Source organism: Rhyacophila brunnea, unplaced genomic scaffold, assembly GCF_057557595.1.
Source record: "Rhyacophila brunnea isolate RB1 unplaced genomic scaffold, BYU_Rbru_1.0 scaffold_21, whole genome shotgun sequence".
NCBI lineage: Eukaryota > Metazoa > Arthropoda > Insecta > Trichoptera > Rhyacophilidae > Rhyacophila > Rhyacophila brunnea.
The window spans coordinates 21,622,287-21,645,400 of NW_028232871.1; the positions used below are offsets into that span (position 1 = coordinate 21,622,287).

General features: G+C 33.9%; 1 protein-coding gene across 1 annotated transcript; it reads right to left on the reverse strand.

The window, feature by feature from the left end:
* Positions 1–4,657: 4,657 nt before the first annotated feature.
* On the reverse strand, positions 4,658–22,627 carry Nprl3 (GATOR complex protein Nprl3). The gene is made up of 11 exons (XM_085948850.1): positions 22,212–22,627; positions 19,186–19,401; positions 18,110–18,204; positions 17,120–17,294; positions 13,958–14,112; positions 13,376–13,507; positions 12,473–12,637; positions 11,172–11,343; positions 8,987–9,866; positions 7,465–7,700; positions 4,658–4,952 (listed from the first exon to the last, which is right to left on the reverse strand). Exons 1-11 carry the CDS (start codon positions 22,429–22,431, stop codon positions 4,798–4,800), a joined length of 2,601 nt encoding a protein of 866 aa, XP_085804976.1. The 5' UTR covers positions 22,432–22,627; the 3' UTR covers positions 4,658–4,797.
* Between the last annotated feature and the right edge of the window lie 487 nt (positions 22,628–23,114).

The following is a 23,114-nucleotide window of genomic DNA, read 5'->3' on the forward strand; positions in this document are numbered from 1 at the left end:
ATACGATTCATGCGCCCAAACGCACTCCATGCTAGTATGATTCTACGACCCTCCCCTCCCTCCCTGTCAATTTTAGATAATTTGTAAGAAGAAATTTTATAACTTATTTCCTCACATTGCAGGCGGCATTACAAATAATGTATTTTTTTTATGGGAATAAACTTACAAATAGTAAAAGACACGAAAATGTTTCATATTTTTTTATTAAAAAGTAAATTTCATAATATATCTACATAACAAAAATTTACTAGGTATTAAAATTGTCATGACAACTTTATGTGAACAATAATAAATAAAGGAAAAATATACATACATATTTGGTTTTGCAAAATGTCTATAAATAAAAATATTAAATAACGTAATATTATTAAATATTAAATATTACTACCGTTGACTAATTATTTACTTATGAATTTTGACATTTTTACTACAGCATACAAATATTACACAATTATGTAAAGATATTATAATACTTACATATTAATTTGAGCTACATAAATTGTAAGGCAGATTAATGTCGACTTATTTATTACGTGGGACAATACCCTTTCGAACATTCTTTTAATCTCAAATTAAATCAGCTAAAAAGGGAAATTTAGATATTTCAAAACATAAAAAAACAACAATGCTTTTAATGAAACAATTACATCGTACTTACAAATAATTTCTGAATAATAAACATAAATTATTATTGTAATTCGTAATTCATAATTTGTAAATTTTAATTAATTTTCAAATTATGAATTAACCACGTTCTCTCTGTAGTGTTGATAAATATTATTTACCATTAATATTTTTAATATGACTAGTTTGAAACCAACGCGGGTTCGTTCATTTTTAAATGAATCTGGCAGTAATTTAAAAAAATATCAATAGTAAAATAACTTTATAAAAATAATGTTTAGCATTCATTAAAATATCTTGAACAAATTATTGACTATGTGATATGGGCATTTTCGCCAAAGTTTGTACATGTTTGAAATTTGGGTAATATTATTTTTTCACTCAAATTAACCATTTTTATATAGCTAGCAGATTCCTTGTTCTATTGCTGAATTGGTGATAGCAATTTTTCAGCAAAATATTGATTAATACAATATTTATATCATTTTTATTATGAAATTGGGCATAATAAGTTTCCGTTCCGTGACTACGAAACTTAGCTTTTAAAACATGAATGAAACACTTTTTATCACTTAAAAGAGCTCTATTAGATTAAAAAAACCATACACTTCAAAATAAAACTACAAATAGTCAAAAAATATTATTGAATTTTAATTCTTGGGCACATTTCGTTCCCCTCCGTTACCCTATGTCTATAATGGCAGAGCATTTTTCCTTTAGTATTTGAAAAAACCAATCAATGTTCGTTCTGCTATTTTTTTAAAGACAATAATCACTTTTACTAAATTTTATTGGAAAAATAAATAAGTTTCGTTATTTAATAATCAAATGAAAAATAGTTAACGTTCAACTTTTTTGGGGACATTTTCGGAATGGAACGAAATGGTAACGGAGTGTAATTTGTAAAGCTTAAGTTACATGTTACCATAAAAACAAATTTTTGTTTTATGAAATTTATTTGAATTTTTTGATAGACAGATAAATATTCAACGTGCGTCAAAATAACAAAACAAATCAAACTTAATCACTAAAATAGACATATTTTATAATAAATTTCACAATACTTGTAAAATAAGGTAGGTAATAATTTTGACACACTATACATTACCATAACTTTATTTGGCATTTATATTATTTGTAACTCAGATAAAAAATATTTTTAAGCAAATTAACAATATATGAAAAAAAAAATCAGCAAGGGATTCAGACGCGAGTTCCTAGCGCGGCACGGAGTATATAACTTTTACGAAAATAATTATAGTCAAACTCGGTTATTACGATCTCTGACATAGCGAGATCTCGGATGTAATAACGAAACATTTGTTGACAATTGGTTTATGATTTTCGCCATACATTTAATTCTTTCACTGTTATAACGAGCAACTTATCGGATATACCGAGCTAAAATACTGTTAATGTGTCGACCGTTTTAAAACATTTCGACCCTAAGCAATAAAATCCGATTGGACAGGATGCCGCCGGGGTCGGATTACGTTTATGACACTAGTAAAGTGTCTAAGTACCTACCTTATTGGTGTTTCACCGACAATAATAAAAAAGTATCCACGCATATGGTTGAAAAATCCAAGGTTTGTGAAGTCCGTAGGTACCTACCAGCGTTAATTACAATAAACAACTTCTTTTGTAGTTTATGAATGCCATGCTCGTTTCGGGGATTTTTACGATGGTTTCCAAATTTTTTATTTTCGGCTTTTTGTGTAATGTGACATGCTCATTTAAAAATACCTATTCTCTGATATAACGAGTAACGCTTATAACAAGCAAATTCAGTCGGTCCCATCTTCCTCGTAATAACCAAGTTCGACTTTATGTTGTCTTGAAATTTAATTGTATTCATCAACATAAAATGTAGCTATACAGGTTGATTGTAATCAAGACGTACTTTTCTGACATTTCGTGAATACCTACAGTTCTAGGTATTAAATCTAATCGAGTACACATTTCTGTTAAACGTGACAAAAAAATACTTTTTCATACATTTTTATAAATTTCTATGCCTAAAATGTATGGAGAAGTTTTAAAATTTTGGTGGCGTATAACAGAAAGAGTATGACAGAGCCAGTGCCTGTCTCGCAATTATTTCAGTCTGGTGTTTTTTCTTTTCCTTCTGTTGTTTTTTTTTATCTCCATACTTTTATGTGCGCTATTTTTGCGTATTCAGACATATCACATACTTTTTTAATCTTTATTATATTATTATATTATAGTCAGGTTATTTTTTATATTTTTTAATGAAAATATTTTTGTTTTTCATACGAACAGACAAAATAATTTTTTTTATAATCTATGAAGAACTAAACACACACTGTAAACCCAACTTTATGCATGCCATTTCGTTACTTTTACATTCCACATATACGTTACCACCAATATAGTTTCGGAGTGGAAGTAACGGATTCTGTTTCAGAAGTGTTTGAAGCCAAAATTTAGCTTAGTTTTATTGTTAAACCTGCGATATGTTTTATTATATCTGTAGTATGAAAGATAAGCTCCATATGTGTAGTATGTGAAATAGAAATATGTGTTTTCTTACCTTATAAATCGTGGTAACAGTAGTGGAACTTCTTAAATGACCAACCCAGAAAGCAACCTGTTCCGATAGCGATACCGACACACACCAACAATTTAAAGTGTACATGGCGATCAGTGTTATACAAAAATGTTGCTACATTAAAAAAAAACATATTTATAGTGAAAATTTTTCGCCTTCATGCTAAAATCGTGGTAACGGAATGTGGAGTTCCACTTTTTCAAATATCCTGGGACACACTTTAAACGTGATTTTTTTTCAATATTGGTACAAATTTACGAAAAAACTATATATTTTCCAAAAATATATAATGTAAGCTGTTGAAAACACTACGAATTTAATTTTACACACTCAAAATTAATGACGAAATCAGACTTTGTTTATTTGAATTTATGGGTGGGACATGGTAAAAACGCACTACCTTTCGATCTAAATAATCAATTAAAAATATATACAGGTCAGATAGTTGTATTTAACTGATTGAATAGAGTAAATTAATAAATTTGCATGTTAAAAGTACATAACTTTCCAACATTTTATAATATAATAACTATGAAAAAATCAATCAAAGTCATGGGACATGCCAAAAACGCAATGTACAAACTTTGGCGAAAATGCCCATATACGTAACAAAATCAACAAAATGCATACATATTACGCAAAATAGTAACAACTGAAAATGATGGTAACACTACATACTACTATGCAGGGGCGTAGCAAGGTGTTTTAGCACCCGGGGCAGTGACAAAAAATCGCAGAATCACTTTCCAATAATTTGGTCATTTCGGGATGGAAATTCTCTTTCATTATTTACTCCTAAAATTTCTGGCGATCTGTGAACACTGCACTGATTTTGATAAACAATCTAGGATGTATAACAGCATGAAAAGAGCACCATTTATATGTGCGTCAATGTTAAACTCCCCTTCTCTTGATATTGATTTCACTAAACACCTGACTTACAATTTTTTACCAACTGTGTAACTATAAATATGGTAAATTACTGTGTAAAGCATTTAAATCTGCAGATTTTGCAAAAAATATTTTCAATAATTTATAATACTAGTAGTAGAAAACGCAATATTTCGTGTCGGTCTGGAAAAATCTTTATGACCACATAGTGTTCGGGGCTCTCTTCATTGACAAGTTTATTCTGAATATGTATTAAATTAACAATAGTTCTTGACATACTCCATTTCTGCACCCCGGGGCGACTAATTCACTCGCACACCCCTTGCTACGCCACTGCTAAGATGTACCGGACCAAGGCATGTGTAAAATCAAACATGGTGGCTATTTTACAAGACATTCAAGTATGTAGTAAAACAGACATTTATCATTCATTTAAGATAGGAGTCATCCTGAATACCTGTGTGCAAAAATATCTTAAAGTATGTACACACAAGAGTTGACAACTTCATAAAAATGACATCATAAATAAAGCTGTTATTAGTGCAAACATTAAATGGCTTTACATGGCAGAAAGTTTGAATTACAAGTCGGATATAGCCTGGCACATCTCAATAGTGTTATCAAAATATCTTAAAACAAAAATCTACGATCAGTCAATAACTCTGCTATTGTAATTTACTTCCTCCCGATGAGACCTGCTGATACGTGAGTCAAGGGTTGGAGTAGAGCATAGCGATAGCTGGATCCTCAGTCTCGTACGTGATGAGAACATCTCGGAACTTGTCCAGTAGCTGCAGGACCTGCGACCTCGTCAGGTTCTCCATGAACATGATCTCTTCAAGGTGCTGCTCGCCACGGAAATAGCCTGAAAATTTTGCGTAAGTAAGTGATGGAAACATTTAGCAAAATGAAGTATGTTATAGTCAAAGCATTACAACTAATAAGCAGGGGTCTATCGAACTCTTTGTATTATGACATTTGATAACGATTTTAGATGGTACACTATGTAACTTTACGGTTACCTTCCACTAGACAGAGAGCCACAAAGCAAGATTTCAATTTGTGGGTATTGAAAAAAATGAAATGGATTCTGCACATGACAACCTGCCAAATGTTTTTATCTTCAAAGATTCTACCATTAAATATGAGGAAGCAGAAGAGAAGACAAGCCAAAGTTTCACTAACTAGATAGAGCTGTCAATGAAGACTGTATTGCTGTATGGAATAATTAGAGGTTGTGAAAATTCTTTTCTCGAGATTTCTCATGAAATTATAATAAAACATTATTCTCTTTTCTTGAGATTTTATTATAAAATTTTCATGAGATATTACAAATGTGAATTTCGGTAAATCAAGAAAAATGTTCACCACATCTGCACATTGAATATTCAATCTCCAAGACGAATAAGATAGAAATACAGTAAAAATATGCCACATGCTAGATAACAGTATGCCTGCTTTTTCATAAACTGTACATGGACACCGCATTGACCCCTGCGTGAGAAAATACCCATTTGCAAGCCGTCTGTGAACACTGACATGTAAATCATGTAAAATTGAAAATACAGGAAAGATACAAATGGTCGCCGCTAACAAATACATTTAAAACAAACATATCGGAATTCTGAAAAATCCAAAATAAAGAAATCACAAACTCTACTTGGGATATCGAATCGAAAAGCAACTATTTTGGATAATGTAAATGATGTGTTGGAAGTCAGGACACATCCTGGGTTCCGGGATCCTGACAATTGATTAATTAAATTAATTTTTATTATCACATATAAAATGTATAATTAACTATTTCTTTTATTCAAGGAATAATTCACAAGATTTAAGAATATATCATTCTGATAATAATAATAATAATAAAGCGTAAATCGTAGCATAATGGCTTAATGCGACGGATGAGGCGTATACTCGGGAGATACAGGGTTCGATTCCCCGTCGGGGTGAATTACTTTTTTCAAAAAAGATTTTTTCTATTGGTTATTATATACTATATCAGAAAGTGTTTTTTTTTTAAATAATATATGTTCAATAATCAGAATGATATATTCTTAAATCTTGTGAATTATTCGTTGAATAAAAGAAATAGTTAATTATAAATTATTAGCAAGTGCAAGTAGCTACATCTAAAAAATATTGGAGAAATTCCACGACGTCGGTTAGTAATCAAAAGTAATAGTAATATACCTACTTTGATTTAAGAAACAAAAATCGATTGCCAAAGTAGCTGATTTGGAAGGAACGCTGATGGGTAGGTATAGAAATTGACCAATAGTTAAAATTTGTTCGCTATTAGTATGTCACGCCGTAGCATAATGGCTTAATGCGACGGATGAGGCGTATACTCGGGAGATACAGGGTTCGATTCCCCGTCGGGGTGACTTACTTTTTTCAAAAAAGATTTTTTCTATTGGTTATTATATACTCCAATGACATTAATATGGACGAAGCATCTAGAAAATAAAATGACACTCACTTTGTGTCGGGTCTGCCGGATGGCGAAATTCATATTTTAATATCGGTATCCTACGCTCAAATGAACATTCTGCTTGCAAGCGGTCTGGCGACACCGCTGGGTCTGCCCATACAAAATTTCTGACTGTCAGGTTTCGACTCCACCGTTATTATTGTGTTACAAAATGCCAATGTGCCTAGTTAAAAATTGTAAAAAATTCTACTAAACACTTCAAGAAAGATGGGATATCACTTTGCATGTGTTAGTATTATTTATTATTTATAAAATGCCATTTTAAGATATTGATGAATGTTTATTCAATGCAATTGAATGACAGGAACCATTGGACAGTCAGTCGCCTGTGATTCGCTGAGCTCACTGGCGTCTAATCTCCGAGAAGTCGTAAGTAACCGAGAATCTGTTTCTAACGCAATGAGTCATGACACTAATACGCCATTACAATAAAGGTTATATTACTATAAATTCTCGAAGCTTGTATCGCATAATAGAAACGGATACGTCAATGGTCACGTGACATCTACCTATACATCTGTGAATGACTTTCATGCACAATTTCTCGTGCGCGCCGGGTATGAAGTGAGTCGTCCATTTAATATGTCATTGATATACTCTATCAGAAAGTGTTTTTTTCAAAATAATATATACATATAAAATGATTGAAAGTTTCACTGTTGTTTGTTAGTTATCATTATAGATTTTTGGGTTGTCACCGCGTGTGTGTTCTTCCTTCTGAATAAATGAATGGTCTCTGCAACGGGCCCAAAATATCGAGAAAAGAAGGGGTGGGGTGACAACCCAAAAATCTATTACGATTTCAATAAATTGCGTTCACTATTGTAGTAATGTAACCCTCCAGCATAAGAATATCCTCACATTATAACAAATGTCTCACCTTTCTTATATAGAGTTGCCATCAGATTCAAATCTTCCGGATTGTATGCGGCAGGTATTTTGAATATAGCTGTCTTCTCGTCCTCTGTGAAGTCGGCCAGCAGCATCTCCTCGGTGAACTGCTCAGTGGATCCGTTTCCGTTACCATTTGTGAGGAGGGTGTTCTTTACCGAAGCGTCCACCACATCGCACGAGTTGAAATGACTTAGGCCTGTTATCACCGTCGGAGGTTGGAAACTAAAAATAAACCATTCAGCATTTAATATCTTCAAATATGCAGCAAATTTTTACAAAATGGTGTAAAACCATTAACTTCAACTATAACAAAATGCAGCCTTATGATACTTTAGTATTAAACCGCTTGATGACATTTCTGGTAAATTTTTCGTGTGGTAAAGCCTCAATTACATTGAGCTTCTTTACGAGCTGTTTATTGGCGAATTTAAAAGCGGGCGATTCAGCTACTGCGATTTGATGATTACACACAAAACTTTCCATTCGCTGAGAAGCCACAAGCCAGCGACTATTTTGACGGAACGTAGTTCGTTTTTTTACCGGGAGGTTGGTACTGCGCTCTACTGCGCAGACGCAGTAGGCCCACACGCCGGCGTGTAAAGTTGACCGGCTTTCAACTTTTCTCGGTAGAGTGTTTACAACCTGCTTATTAGCTTATTCGATGATTACACTGGGCGACTTTGAGATTGTAAATTCGCCAATAAACAGCTCGTAAAGAAGCTCAATGTAATTGAGGCTTAAACAGTCCCATGATAGCTGAACGGTAACGTTAATATTAGCCTATAATATCATGGGTCCTGGGTTCGAATCCTGGATCTGGCAAATGCACATTTTTTTTCTATTTTTGTTTGGAGTCAGATGTGATGGTCGAGCTGCTCATGCGTCACCTTATATGTCGTAAGTCCCAGGTTCGAATCCTGGGTCTGGGAAATATGCGTACTGTTTTTCAACGTGAGTTTTGAGTCAGAGTATGAACCTAATATGTTGAGCAAGTGGTTAACATCCACTTCTCATAAGAACAAAAATCTGTTCAACACAAGAATCCACCCTGTGGAGGCCCATATGATCATATCGGGATCGGACATGGTGAAAAGAAGAAATGTCTATATAGTGAATTTCATCACATGGGCAACTACATTTCTATGGACATTCGGTGGTGGGATTCCAGCCAGAGTGTTTACTTTTGCCACAGGAGTCAGTTTCAAGCAACCCGTTAGTATGCAGTATGCATCATTTAGGGATGTATCTACTTTTCTCACATGGCGTGAACGGTTGCATACAGGACAAGCATGTTCACCAGCTGAAAAAGACAGTGATAGTGGAACATAAAGTCTGGGCACCCCCCCATGGAGCATGGGAAGACACTGCACATGGTGCCCTTGCACGTGATATATTGACCGATCTTACAAATCCTACCAATCTTGAAAAAGCAACATGCATTTTTTAATCAGATGTCTTTGTTCAAAAATAACATTATTCATATTTTTTTAAAAAGTGCTATATTATACCTTGTTTCTAAATGCTTGAAAAGTGAAGTATTATATTTCTTCTCGGAGACATTACTTCCAGAACTTGAATTACTGCTATTCAAAGTCAGCTGCATTTTTTCCTTCTCACTCACAGCATTTCCCGTCAATCCGTTAACAGCATTCTTCGCATTCTCATCGACCTTAAGCTTCTGCAGACCGTTGACGACCTTCTGGACATTCTCAGGAGACAAATGCTTCGAGTCTCCATTACAAATCACATCGCCGACGCTATCAATCACATCCAGATCTGGCAGAGATGCAATTTTCGAAAAAAATCCATTTTCTAAATTATTGTTCACGCCTTTATTGCTGTCGTATATCATATTACCTATTTCTGAGCCGTTCATTGATTCATTAAGATCCAAACTCCAGTCTTTGCAAACGATATTTTTTATATTAAGAATATCAGTATTGACTTCAGATCTTTTGGCAATTATATTAATGGCCGGGTGATCTACGCTGTCTATGCTCTGCGGGGAAGATGGGGGAGATTCTGACGAAGATTCGCATGTGATGTCGCCGAAAATTAAGCTATTCTCTCGGAAAACATTTTTAGGATTTACAGCCTTATTGCTTACTTCAACGGAATCAACCGACGGTTTAAGAATTGTTTTTAAATTATTAATTAAAAGTGGTCCTTTTTTTATTATTTCCTCTGGTGTTATGTCACCGTTTTTAAGACCAATATCATTGAAATGTTCTGGTAATTCTTTATTTTTAAAATTGATCAAATCGCTGTGTGATTTGTCGGATAGAGGGGTTGTGACTGCCGTATAAGGTATGTGGTTCAGTGATATTAAAGAGTCTGATAATGTAGGTTGTTGTCCGTTGTGTTTTTCGCAATAATAATCTTTGGTGCCTGCAATATAAAAAAAAAACAAATAAGTCTCTAGAATCAGAATATTAGGCACAATGTACACTAAAATTTAAAGCATATAGTGATAAATCAGAACTGCCAACAATATTGCATTAACAAAGGACTAGTCGAAACGTCAAAAATACAACTGTCAATATATTCAAACCAGTGATTTTGTATTGGTTTGTATTGACTTACGTTAATTGAGTGTAATTATTTAACTTGTTCAGCGAGTATTCTCGCACTGCGAGGCCGCACATACAAATTTCGCGAGTTATCTCGTCCGATTTTAAACTCAAATTACTAGCCACTATGCATTGATTTGCATAATCTAAAAAATTTAACACATATTGACATCTGTTTGAATAGTTATGAAATACTAAGCTACAAATTATCGATATTACAGCGATTTTAGTAAGAGCTTTGCTTTACATTCAAAGTTTGTCGTTAAAAATCTGCAGCCTGTCAGATACTGCCATAGTAATATCGTGATGCATATAAAAGGTTAAAAAGCAGGCAATCCACAATACAAAAACAAATGAGTTATCGTGTTTAACGTGATGCAACATGTTTTTTCTACGTTCTGCATAATTATCAATTAACAATATACCAATGCGCATTGTTTCAATTGTTAGAAAACTATTTCTTAACCTGAAATCTCATTTCATTGATACTTGAAAAATAACTGACGCGCTGAGAATAGTGTCGATATCGAAAGTTTTTTCGACTATACACATAAGTGACATTTATGCCGAGCACTTCCTACTATGTTGCAAGTGCGAACAGATGTTTCTTCCAACCAACAATGCTGTATCATAACTGTATGCGACAGTACATAAAGTTCCATGTGTTTTGTGAATGTCACAGAATCACATTGACCAAGTCGACGCGTTAGTCAGGATGAGTTTGTTTGTGCAACCCACCTTATAATAAAAAAAAAAAAAATCTATATGGATACGGCTTGCTAATATGTACCTAGCTTAATTGACTAGCTCGCTCGACTCTGATGTGGCTTACAGAATACAGCGTACTTGTTTTTGGAGGTCAACCAAGGCTAATGTAATAAACTAGGCAAGCTAGATAGTAGACTGAGCTGAACTCAATAATTAGTATTCAAATGCCAAAACACTACGTTATAATTTCTTATTCCAAAAATAAGTTGCTGCCTCTGCTACTTGCTTATTGAAGTTAATTTGAATAGTGGACAACTTATATTGCACCGAAAACAAGATGAGATTTGCCAATTTAAGCATCATAAAAAAGCATATTTATTTTATATAAATAAAAATAATATAAATTTGCACTAACCGTTTTGTGGTGGGCCGAGTGGCGTCGGTAAAAATTGAACATAGGTGTGAAGCTGCAGGAGAAGATGTCTCTGAAGAAGCCAGACGATACAGCGGGCGAGGAGAGAGGCACCGCCGGCCCATGCACGAGCGTGGAACCACAACGGCGCCGGTAGAGACAGCATTGACATAACCTATAAAACAATCATAATTTCAATTATGATTTTGCAAAAAATATCATTGATACATGCTTTCAATCAAACCTAAGTATTTTGACAGAGTATATTGACATTGCAAGTTCATTTACAGAAAACTTCACACTTGTTTATTGACATTTATTTGCCAATTTGTAGGGCGTCCTATAAAGTGGTGTAAAACCATTACTGTGTTTATAAAATCAAAATGAACATAAAAAATGATCGCACTATTGCGTGAATAAGAAAATCGGAATGGCAAATTAGCGATGTTCATATTTGTGGAGTTTACCAACTTCACTATGCTTAACGAGCTTGTTAAATAATTTCAAATGTCATAACAGAAATAACATAATATAAAGCTCCTTCTAAGTCAAAATTCTTTGACATTGTAATATATATAATATGTATTATCGAACAAGAACTTCATGTCCATGTGTTAGAACTGTGAACTAACAATCCCCTCCAACGCAGCGAATCGCACTTCCGTTTTCAAATGAGAAACGCCCCCAAATTTATCATTCCATTTTACGCTCCCGAGGTGTAAAGATCCATCAATTTACATAATTTGAAGTTTTTTATAATAAAAATACATCTAAAACGATCAGGAGTGATGTTAAAACTAGTATTAATAAACTTTTGGTTTATTTCGAAGAAGAAAAAGAGTCGCATCTAAAAGTAGAGCCGATACATTATTTAAACACGCATCTACCACACATTGCCGCCATGACAGGTACGTCACTGAGAAGTCTTCTATGTGCGGCTACAGCGGCTTCCTATTATCGCCGATTTCTTGTTGTCAGACAGTATCATGTTTCATCTACACGTAATCATAAATACTTAATGGATTTTCATCATGCAAAAATCACAAAAAATTTAAAAACTCCATTATGAAGTATCAACAGATTATCTTAGAAGATATTTCCATTGACATCCTGGATATCAACACATATTTCTGGACTATAACAATATATATTTTAATTGCTATCTTAGATATAAACAGATAATAGAGATATTTTAGAACAGATATCATGATTTTTGTTTCCAAATCAGCCAATTTTAAAGGGCAAAGCTATAACTAAACACGGGCTCATTGTCCAATAGACCATAATTATGTTTTTATGTTTACCTGTATCAAGCAAAGTCCAGGAAAATCTTGGGCGAATTTATCGACTATCGGAGAATTTAGATGGACCTGAGCATCTGGGGCAATGACATAGACATTGCTCTCGCACAACGGATAGATGATCGTAGCTTTCGCCCAGTAGACTAAATGGCCAGTCAACTGGAATACCTGTACACAAATAAAAATTATATTTATTAATGATAATAAAAAAAATCACCTCTGAAACACATAATAATTGTATCTGATCTTAGTAAATCAACACATGAATGCAGAACTATCCTAAGCCGCATTTTTAATATTTTACACAAAAGTTATTTGAACTTGTAAATCAAATTATATATTTTTTGTACTAACACATGTATGCACCAAATCGTTCCAATACTATACAGAAAATAGATAATTTTATTAAATCTTTTGAAGACATTCAGCATTTACTTGGTAGAGGTGATAATTTACAAAATAGGTATTCACTACATATTCACCAAGTGATAATCCATTTTGTAAATTGAATATGACTGTTTCAAAGAACTCCCCTGCAAAATATGTTAAACGTGACCACAAAACAGATTAATGAGATAGAAATGAGAAGGACATAAACCTAGAAAATACAAAGCCTCCGTAATATTCTCAAATTTAATATTAACATATAGAATGAGCGTTTCGTTTTTATATGACAAACTTGAAAAATGATATATGCACACATAACTACATATTGAAAATAACATATTCTTTAACGCGTGTTTAAATTTATCGCATGTTTCTCCACACTCAAAAATTAAACTGTGTTACAGCCTCGCCCAGATGATCCACTTTCCATTATTTTTGAGTTCAATGAAGTATAACTTGAGTCTGTATTTGAATGAAGGAATATTAAAATATTTAATTATAGTGTTATGTAGTGTATACCTGTGAAAGTGTTAGATCTGCTTCTATTGCAAGGGTCTGGAGACTCTTCAAGGGACTGTACAGCATGATAAGGCGGATGAGCAGTGGACTGCTATCCAAGGGTATTGAATCAAGCAGCTCATTTGGATCAACCTAGAGAAGGAAAAAATATAATCAATATATCGTCTGTGTAAGTTCAATGCCTCGTATAAGAGCTAGAAATAATATAAATCGACATTTATTTATTGACATATTTAAATTATGCACAGTGACTTATATCTAATCTCAATGAAATCTGGATTATTACAAGCATAATTGATGAGTTAAAATTCTACAGAAGACGTCGGAGCCATCATAAAAAAAAATATCCATGCCATATAAAAACTATGTGAATTTTGCCAGAACCGGGATTCGAACCAGGGACCCATGACTTTATAACCCGATGTGGTCACCGCTCGGCCTTTAACGTCGTTAAAAAATACTATGTGATAAAAAACACAAGACCAGGTCAGATGGCCTGACAAAACAGCTGGTTGGACCAAATAATAATCTTAACACACTTTACCACAATTAACATTCGATTGACGAATTCACTGAACTTACCAAAAGAAGCATTCCATGATAAGGCCGCAGACTTCTCAAGCAGCGGTCTATTGTTTCCGGCTCGATAACCAGCCCTCGATTGTGAAATTGATGAGCTTTGTGAGGAAGGCAGAACGATACGAGGACCCATTGATTTATTCTAACTTGGACAACACCTGGAAACAAATAACATTACATAAGTAATTAATATAAACATTTGTAAATATTTTTTCTAGATATTGCATCCCCCAGACAGAGCATGCAAAAGATGTTCCTAATATATTAAAACAATAGCATATGTCTGAACTGAATCTGGTGTCGGTATTCTAGACGTGCTTATATGATGCATAAACGAGGCTTGAAAGTCCCCACTTTTAGAGTGTATGTATGTCTTTCCCATGAAGAGTTTCACCCATACATCCACCAAGACAAGGAGGTAGGTACGAGGTGGAGGTAGGCGGAGATCTGACATAAACAGTGCACACTAAACATTGTCAATCATACTTATCTGTTTTCATTGAACTAAGAATACGAATTACAGATGGCGTTGGTCAGAAGTCATGCCTATACCAAACCATAATAATTGATAAAAAATATTCTTCTATAAAATATCTAAAAATTATGTATGATTTAATGGCATAATTTTAGATATTTTATAGATAAACAAATTTTTTTACTATTATCTACACTGCTTGGATTCGATAAAAATTGCGCACACTTTGGTCAGTCATACATATTCACTAGTTCCATAAAAATAAATAAGTATGACTAACAAAGAGAAGTGTGCTCTATTTTTGTCGAATCTCCAAAGCCTACCCCCACCCTTCGACACTGCCTTCTTCGGACAGTAAAATCATTCATCAATATAAAGAAACATCAATATTAATTATACATGGAATTGTAATAAAGAATAATTTGAAAATGAGACATCATTCATTATTATAGATTATTGAAAACGGAATATTTAGAATCGCATATTTAACTTTGAAGTCAATTTACTCAACTTGATCGCCGATAGACTTGTATTCATTCAACCCTCGACACCTCGATTATCAGTTCAATCTCTTTGTTATTTATCATATTCATTTACACGTGCATTTGCAAGTTAATTTATCATAACAAAAACTAAAATTTTGCTACCTATATAAATGTAAATATTTTCAAACATGACTCAAAAGATAATGGAGAAAATATCACAACACGTTATTCGAGTGAACCGGTGAAATATAGGTCATAAAGGTCAAGGATGATTTCGATAATTGACTCAGATAATAATATTGCGTAATAAAATATCACATAACTTGCTATGGCCAGTATTGTCAACTGTTTTAGTGCCTCAATTCAATTCCTCCTAAAATGCTATACCTACCGAAAAGGTTACTTTACTAGTTTATCTATTATTTTGTTAAGTAAATCATAACACACTCAAAAATAATGAAATTGTATTTTTAAACAATAAAACAAATAATTTAAAATCACACAAATTTTTTCATGCTCAATGAAGTTTAAAGATGTTGAAAAAAACCTTCTATAGAGATGTAGCCTAAATGTATGAAGTTGAAGTAAAAAAAGGACCTACGGTCCCACTAATTAAGAGCATACTTCAGTGTAAAGGGCAAATAATTTTCAACAATAGATGGGACGAAATTTCGGACTCGTTGCCAATCGGAGAGCGATAGTCGAGCTGCGAGCACGTCAATTTGTTTTGTGATGGCGTCGGAAGAATATATTCTTAAATCGTGTAAAGATGACTAAAAAACGTTATGCAAATACTCGAAAAAGAAAACATGTCAATGAATATATTATTATTATTACTAATATAACAATAAACATAACATTAAATGGACGCATGTTCAATTTTTATGACAAATTATGTTTTGTTCTGCACGCGTCGTTTGCACAATCTACGCGTCGCGTAGTCACGATCTTTTTAGACCATGCCTCAGCTGAAGTATAGCCTTCTACAAGTGACTTGAAATTGAAGGTTCATAGGTTATTACAGGTGAAAAATCCTGTAAAATTTGTGTAAAAAACTGCACTCGTGTAAGTAATCAAAATGAACATAAAAAATGGCAGCCATTGCATGAGTAAGAAAATCAGAATGGCAACTGAGTCATGTTAATATTATTTGTGGAGTTTACCATGATTCATGCATGTGCTAAATATTTTTTTGAAGATTTCTTCAATATAAATTATTTATAGTCAAAATTCTATGGTGAAGTTGTTTTTTTAAACTGGCCCACATCAAATTGGATCAATTTACTCGGCTGTCATCTTTGTTGTACACTGCACATAGTCGTAAGTTATGTCCCGGCAATTGCAACAGCCAGTCGTGTTACGGTTAGTATCGGTGTTAATTGTTCTCAAAAGTAGGGGAGTAATGTAAAATATATAACAGGCTCCGCATCAGTTGGAGGCCTAAGAGCCTGCCCACATGGCGCGTTTTTGCGCGCGAGTAACAATTCGCGCGTTCTCCAGGTACATGTGACCCAATTCAGCTGTCCACAAGCGCTCGCGCATTTTGAGTCTCGCACAACGATCGCCTGCAAACGCCAGACTCTGGACAATCGCAGCGTTTACAGCCATTGTAAATTGAAATACGACCCCTTGGCGCTCGAACGCGAGACTTTTTATTGCTACTCCCAAATAAATTACGTCACCTAGGTTGTAAAGTATGGAGAATAGGTATTGGAAGTAATCGAGAAATACAAAATCTCATAGAAACCGACTAACACCATCGAGTTGTAGTGCTTTTTTCTACACTCACATTTGTTTTTTTATACCGATTCAAAAATGAATTACTTCACCTAATTGTTTCAAACGCGCAAACTACGCCGTATCAAGACGGAAGCCATTTCTGGTTCTCGAGCGTAAATCGCGATGGGAATCGCGCCATGTGGACAGGCTCTTAGGGTGGCATGTCTTGGCCTGGATGACTAACAAAAAATGTGTGGAGATTCATCGGTCATTCGAGTATAATTTCATGACACTGTCACAAAGCTATTGGCACCCCCATATGAAACTAACTGATTTGAAAGATGTCAAAATAGTGTAAATAAAATCTATAGTCAACAAAGCTAAAAAACTGGAATGAATTTCAACAAGTTGTCCCCCTATATGTTTATGAAAAGGAACACTTACCAGACCACTGACCAGAGATTAATAGATTATTCTTTCAATCACCTGTATTACTGAGGTCCTCAAAAACAGACTTCAAATTTTTGGCCAAGGCACTTTTCTGCAAGATGTGATGAAAAGGTGTGCTAGGCGGATTGGCGGGGGGGTTGGAACTCTCCACGGGATCTACCGCATCATCACTGTCGCTGTCCATGTTTGTCAACTCATCGTGCATGGCTATCTGCAAAACAACAGGAAGAAACATCAAAATTAAGAAGTTATTACTACAAAAGGAAACCTAAAGTAATTATAAGACACCAATGATTATACTACGTACCCTTACTATTATTATAAGAAAACGAAATGTGAAAATCAAACATTGACTATAAAAGGCATTTAAAGTAGATTATTTTTGTACAGTGGAACACCGATTGTACGTGCCAGACATCCATGTTTTCCCCGCTATTTGCGTGTAGTTTCTAACCTCATCACCAAGTAAGACCTTCCCAGGAATGAAAAAATACAAATCATTAAGGTGAATGGAATATTACGTCTTCTTCTTCTTCTTCCTCTGTTAGAACCTCATGATTGAGGATTGTGACCAGGATGATTTGGCTGTCGAACAGCATTCTCAGTAAATTGACGCCTATTCTATTGGCATTGTACAACATGCATAGCCAGTGTCAGTGGAAGACCCATGGCATAAACAGACCATAACGATCCTAATAATTATGAACGTTAAGCCACGTGCATTCATCAATCACTTGTGGTTGCGAAAGCTCGAAATAACTCATAGGTGAACACCCGTAGTTATAGTTGCAGGCAAGGTGTCACTAGCAATCACTAGACTCAAAGTGCGGAGAAAGTGACGAGAAGCTGTAAGTAGCAGGCGGGGTAAATGGGGAAGTCAGTGGCAATTGCTATATTTTGTTAATCCCACCCCCTCCCTCCGACTTAAAAATAAATTACTATGAATTTTTGAAAATAATCCGAAAGGGCAAAAGAGCCTGCTGGATTGATGACATAATCAAGTTTAGCAGAAGTACATTCACTTACCATAATTTTCATTTCATCTGTTAAGAATGCACATCTATTTTCCTCGTGGCGGAGGGCTTTTCCTAACCGTTTGCTGAGATCGTAGTAACATTTTACTGGAAGAAAATCACACAGTAATGGTCAGTTAGGTAAAAAGATGAATTACAAAGAATTTGGTCTATAACTAAAGGAATTCAGAATATGAACTTTTAAATACAAATTGATTACAAAACATTTTTATGTGGTGGAATTGGTAGCCACGGAAAAATAATATTCTATCGTTGGCGCATTGATAAATGGTAGCTATAAACAAGATGTTATTTTGCCTTCACATTTGGTTTTAATGTATTTATAGCACAGAGGCGAATACTCGATATTGGGTGATTATTTATAGCTTATTTTCTTAGGAAAAATATATTTTTATCACCTAAAGACATTTCAAAAGTGAAATATACAAACAGGGTCATCTGTCTATAATAGTATCTTAATTGAATTTAGAATTCACCTATACATAAATAGACTGTATCTAAGTCTATTGAACGTTCTACTAACACACGCAAAGAAAGGCTTGGGGGTTAAATCCAAAGTATTTTGTTTTATGTAGTTTGACATGATTTGTCCTTGAGATGTTTGATCTCACTATATGAAACGACACATACCTTTTTGAAGACTACGCCTTTGTATATATTATATCAATATGTTATTTTTCGCATGGTGGTTACTCTGTTACCGGTCTATTGAATAAGAGGCTCGACTAGTGAGGCCGTAGAACTTTTTAATGCATGTTCGTTTCATGGTCGAGCATCACTTTTTTTTTAATAAAATATCTACCTATTTTAGTACACATTGTCTTTTTTAATATAATATTTTATGTTCAGTAAATTGTATCAGTAAAACACTGAAACAAAATTCAAATTCTGGCTGTCGTGGAACTTATTTTTCAGTTACCTACTGCAGTCTACCCTCCTTCAACAAGCACCTTTCGCCACTGGTATAGGATACTGTTTTCGATTTTATTTCACTGCTCATCACAATATTCCAAATAATGTTAATGTTACTCTTAAGACAAGACGATTGGCAATTATTGATGTACCAACCTATGGAATGACTAGCCAATGCCTGCAGCGCAAACACGATATTGATGAGAAGCGGTGAAGAGGTCTCATCATCTTTATTTGCTCGGAACGGCAAGAGAGTAGGATGCCCCACGAATCTCACATCGTTGACTTTCAATTCAAATTTCCGGTGACATAGCTCAGGTTTTACGGCGAACAGCGTTGAAAGAACTTCGTCGGTGAAGCCCGTCAGCTGACCTAGAGAGACAAGGTATATTGATCGAAATTATTTAATCATGACACATTATATTGCTACCTCTAAACGGGCAGTATTACACAGACAATAATACATCATAAGGGATGAAAACTGATTCATTACTATCCTTTTACTTTTAAAATGCATAATTCTGTGAATATTTGGAGAAATCCAAAATAGCCAATATTGGTTACATTACACACATCACCATGTTCAAGACAAAGAGATTCATAATAATATAAGCCTCCATAGGGTGGCGATTGTAAATCAACAGATTTTTCCATAAGATCCATACTTTGGGTCCTAACACACATTGAAAAAATACATTTGAATCAGAGAGATCCAGGATTCAAACCATGACATTATAAGCCGACACGTTACCGCTTGGCTGTTAGGGCTAAGCCAATAAAGCAAGTGGAGCCATTCACACGGAAATACACATGAGATACTCGCAGGGTATAGTGTCGCAATACAGCATTCAAATCATCTAGGAACCATGGCAGCCGAGCTGTATCTTGTGTTCAAGTGACAAATTAAACACGGGAGGGGATAGCGCTATTCACAATGAAGATATTGCATGAAATACTGTTTGCTATTCGTTCATGCCGTCCGTTACACAATTGCATAATTTGTATGAATTGTGGCACAAGTGTACAATTTGTAAAATTAATAAAATAAAATTGATTGTTTTGACGTAATAATATTCTCACTTAAATGTTAATGAAAGTCTTTCTTTTGGTGAAATACTATGTCGCAGTTTTTATCGTTCTTTAAAACTGCACTGCATATTGTTCATTAGTTTTTAGTATTTGATAGGAACTGCATACGCATATTCCTGTGTGAAGACACGTTAGTAAATGTGTATCCTCCGTGTGAAACTGCTTAAAAGTCACACTTATACTAACTACTTATGTTAGTATGTAAATACAAAATAAGTATATTTATTAAATAGTTGTTGTTATCAACAATGACATAAGACAGATAAAACTTTAATTAAGATTTATTAAAAATTAAAATTTATTTTAAGCTTAATACTTTGGACGCGGAAGACGCACACGGCGCGTAATGACCAGGCGGCCGATCGATGTAATTAACGTGCATTTTAAAGGGGGCAATTAAAATCTCATTATCTCTTCAGCAGCGAAAGCGTTAAGGTAACACTGCGAAATTTCAATTGAATATTCCTATTAACTTTCCATGAAGTATAAGTTTTAAGAACAGAACGGATTAAGAATAATATAAAAATGTGTCAATGTGTATGGATCAAGGTTTTGAAGCCGTGTTCAATTAATTACTTTACGACGGTCAGGCCATAAATCGCAAAGCGCGCCGAGTTTCCAATATTGAATGCGCGCGTTAATTTATGTGATAAACTCTAATGCATATTATTATACAGATTCAAAATAACATATTCTTTAACACATGTTTAAGTGTATCCCATATTTACCGACAATCGAGATTTAAACCTTCTTACAACCTCACCTAGAAGGCACCAACTTACTACAATTTTTGTGTTCCTTGATTTTGAGCATTATTTCTTTGTATGTGTAAAAGTATACAAACATTCAGGTAGGTATGTATTATTAACAATAAATTCATTTATAATTATCATTATTATCTATACAAAAAGTTTTACTTTCCAACGTGTAAAATAAAAATATAGGAATTAAGTAGTCATGAATACTTTATGTATCTATTTATGCAATACTTGTGTAGGTATACTCCTTCATTAAAATATTATACATAGACAATTAATTATCTGAGAAGTCTGTTATTATGACTTACCTATTTACCTATTTAGGTACCTAGGTATTTAAACAGTACTTCATATTTAATTTATTTTTCCTCAATAAAACTTCGAAATAATAGAATTTAATTTTTCCTCATTAAAAAAATTTTACATGAAAAATAAATACTTACAGGAAGTATATGGGTGATATTAGAAAATATATCACCATAAAGCAGGGATTGCGAACATTTTTTTATATTTAATTTAATTTACCTAAAAGTCTACTGAATTTTTTAAATTCACTAAATTTGAAAACAGTGGCTTATTTTATCGGCATGTAAGTAAATACATTAGCGAGCAATTGGAATAATATTTTTTTTTAATACTTTAATTCTTCTGTGTCCCTATAACACCAAAATAAAGGACTCCTGAGTATCCCAACACTGGATCCAGCTAGGAGGAGTTATCATTACCTACTATACCTATTTTCCAAGATTTTTGCATAAAATTTGACGGTTCTCGTCGGTTTAGGGGAACCCAGCGGTAAACAAATTTTGAAAATAGCCGATAAACTGGATTATTTGTTAGGTTAGGTTAGGTCTTCATTCTAGAATTTTGCCAAAATCCTGGCTTCCCGTAAACCAACTGGTACCAATTTGACACTTAATAGAAAAAGGTTCGCCATCCCTGCTATAAAGTATATCTCCTGAAAGAATATCAATAATATTGAAAATTTACCTACCTATTTACCTAATCCATGTATAGAAGTAAATTGCCAACTTTTGCCTCACAATACTAGCATTACAACATTACTGTAGACAAAACGTATTAAGTACTATTTAGGCACATAAAAATTGCAAATGTGAAAGTACTATATAACAGGTTCTATAATTATAATATTTAAGCAGTCAATTTTAGACTAATGGGTAAGTATGTATATTTATGTTATCATTACGTTGTAAACAGCTAGGAACAAAGAGATAAGAGTGCAATGGATTCTGCAAAGAATGCAACTATGTACTAACAAACCTTGACACACAAATTAGGCTCATTCAATTTGTTTTTAAATGTACCGTTACGTACCTTTCTGTATATTCGACGTCTGGGGCATGGGTGTCTGAAGCAAATCCTCGATAATACTGACAGCATATGGATTCCTTCTTCCATTTCGCTGGTCATGTATATCGCTAATCATTTCGGCTTCGTAAGGATATCGGAACAATAGCCTTTCACCCTTGCTGTCCGATTTTACGAGTATTATACTCAACGGATTCACTTCCATTGTGCTCTTATTATAAACCATTTATATTAATAGTGAAGAACTAACATGGCGGTAGGTATCGATCACTGTATTGTGCAAGCATAAACAGCACTGTAAGTGCACATTGTCGTCACTAGCTGATAACGTATATTCGAACAATAATAGTGGAGTAATCACCAATTTCGTAGTAAAAATAACACGCACACGTCTCGGAACTGTCAATAATTATTGTACAAACAATGTTGCCAGCTTATTAAAAATAGATTGTACAAGTATAAACAATAATAATAAAACAGCATACAAAATTAACGCAAAAAAAATTCTAGGCATAGAATATTATTTAAGTAGGGTAAGAGGTACAATCGTAGGCCACCCTCCAGTGATGGGCCACTCAGCAGTTAAACACAAAAAATAGGTATTTAAAAACCTAAGTTATGGGTATTTGTGACTGTACGTGACTCACAACATCATATACTTCGGTTCTAGCACATTATTTCCTGTATAGGTAGCAGGACTGACCCTATAAGTAACCATTTTGTATACGTACCAAGTCACACATTTTGCATTTTGTCTGACAATTGATTAACTTTTTGTTAAGGAAATAGCATACTTTGGAAGGTAAGATCTCTTTAACTATATTATAATTATACTTTTTATTTAATGAAAGGAGTTTTACCTACCAATAAAACTCTTATTATTCATGTTGACTTTGAAGTCCTTGAGAT

Bases quoted from the DNA above. Each gene is read 5' to 3' on its own strand.
- Nprl3 (XM_085948850.1), bottom strand. From the start codon at position 22,431: ATGGTTTATAATAAGAGCACAATGGAAGTGAATCCGTTGAGTATAATA. The intron at 18,205-19,185 runs GTTGGTACATCA...ATTTTCTTCCAG, and splicing joins ATTGGCTAGTCATTCCATAG to TAAAATGTTACTACGATCTC. The intron at 7,701-8,986 runs GTATAATATAGC...GTTTATTTTTAG, and splicing joins TTCAAGCATTTAGAAACAAG to TTTCCAACCTCCGACGGTGA.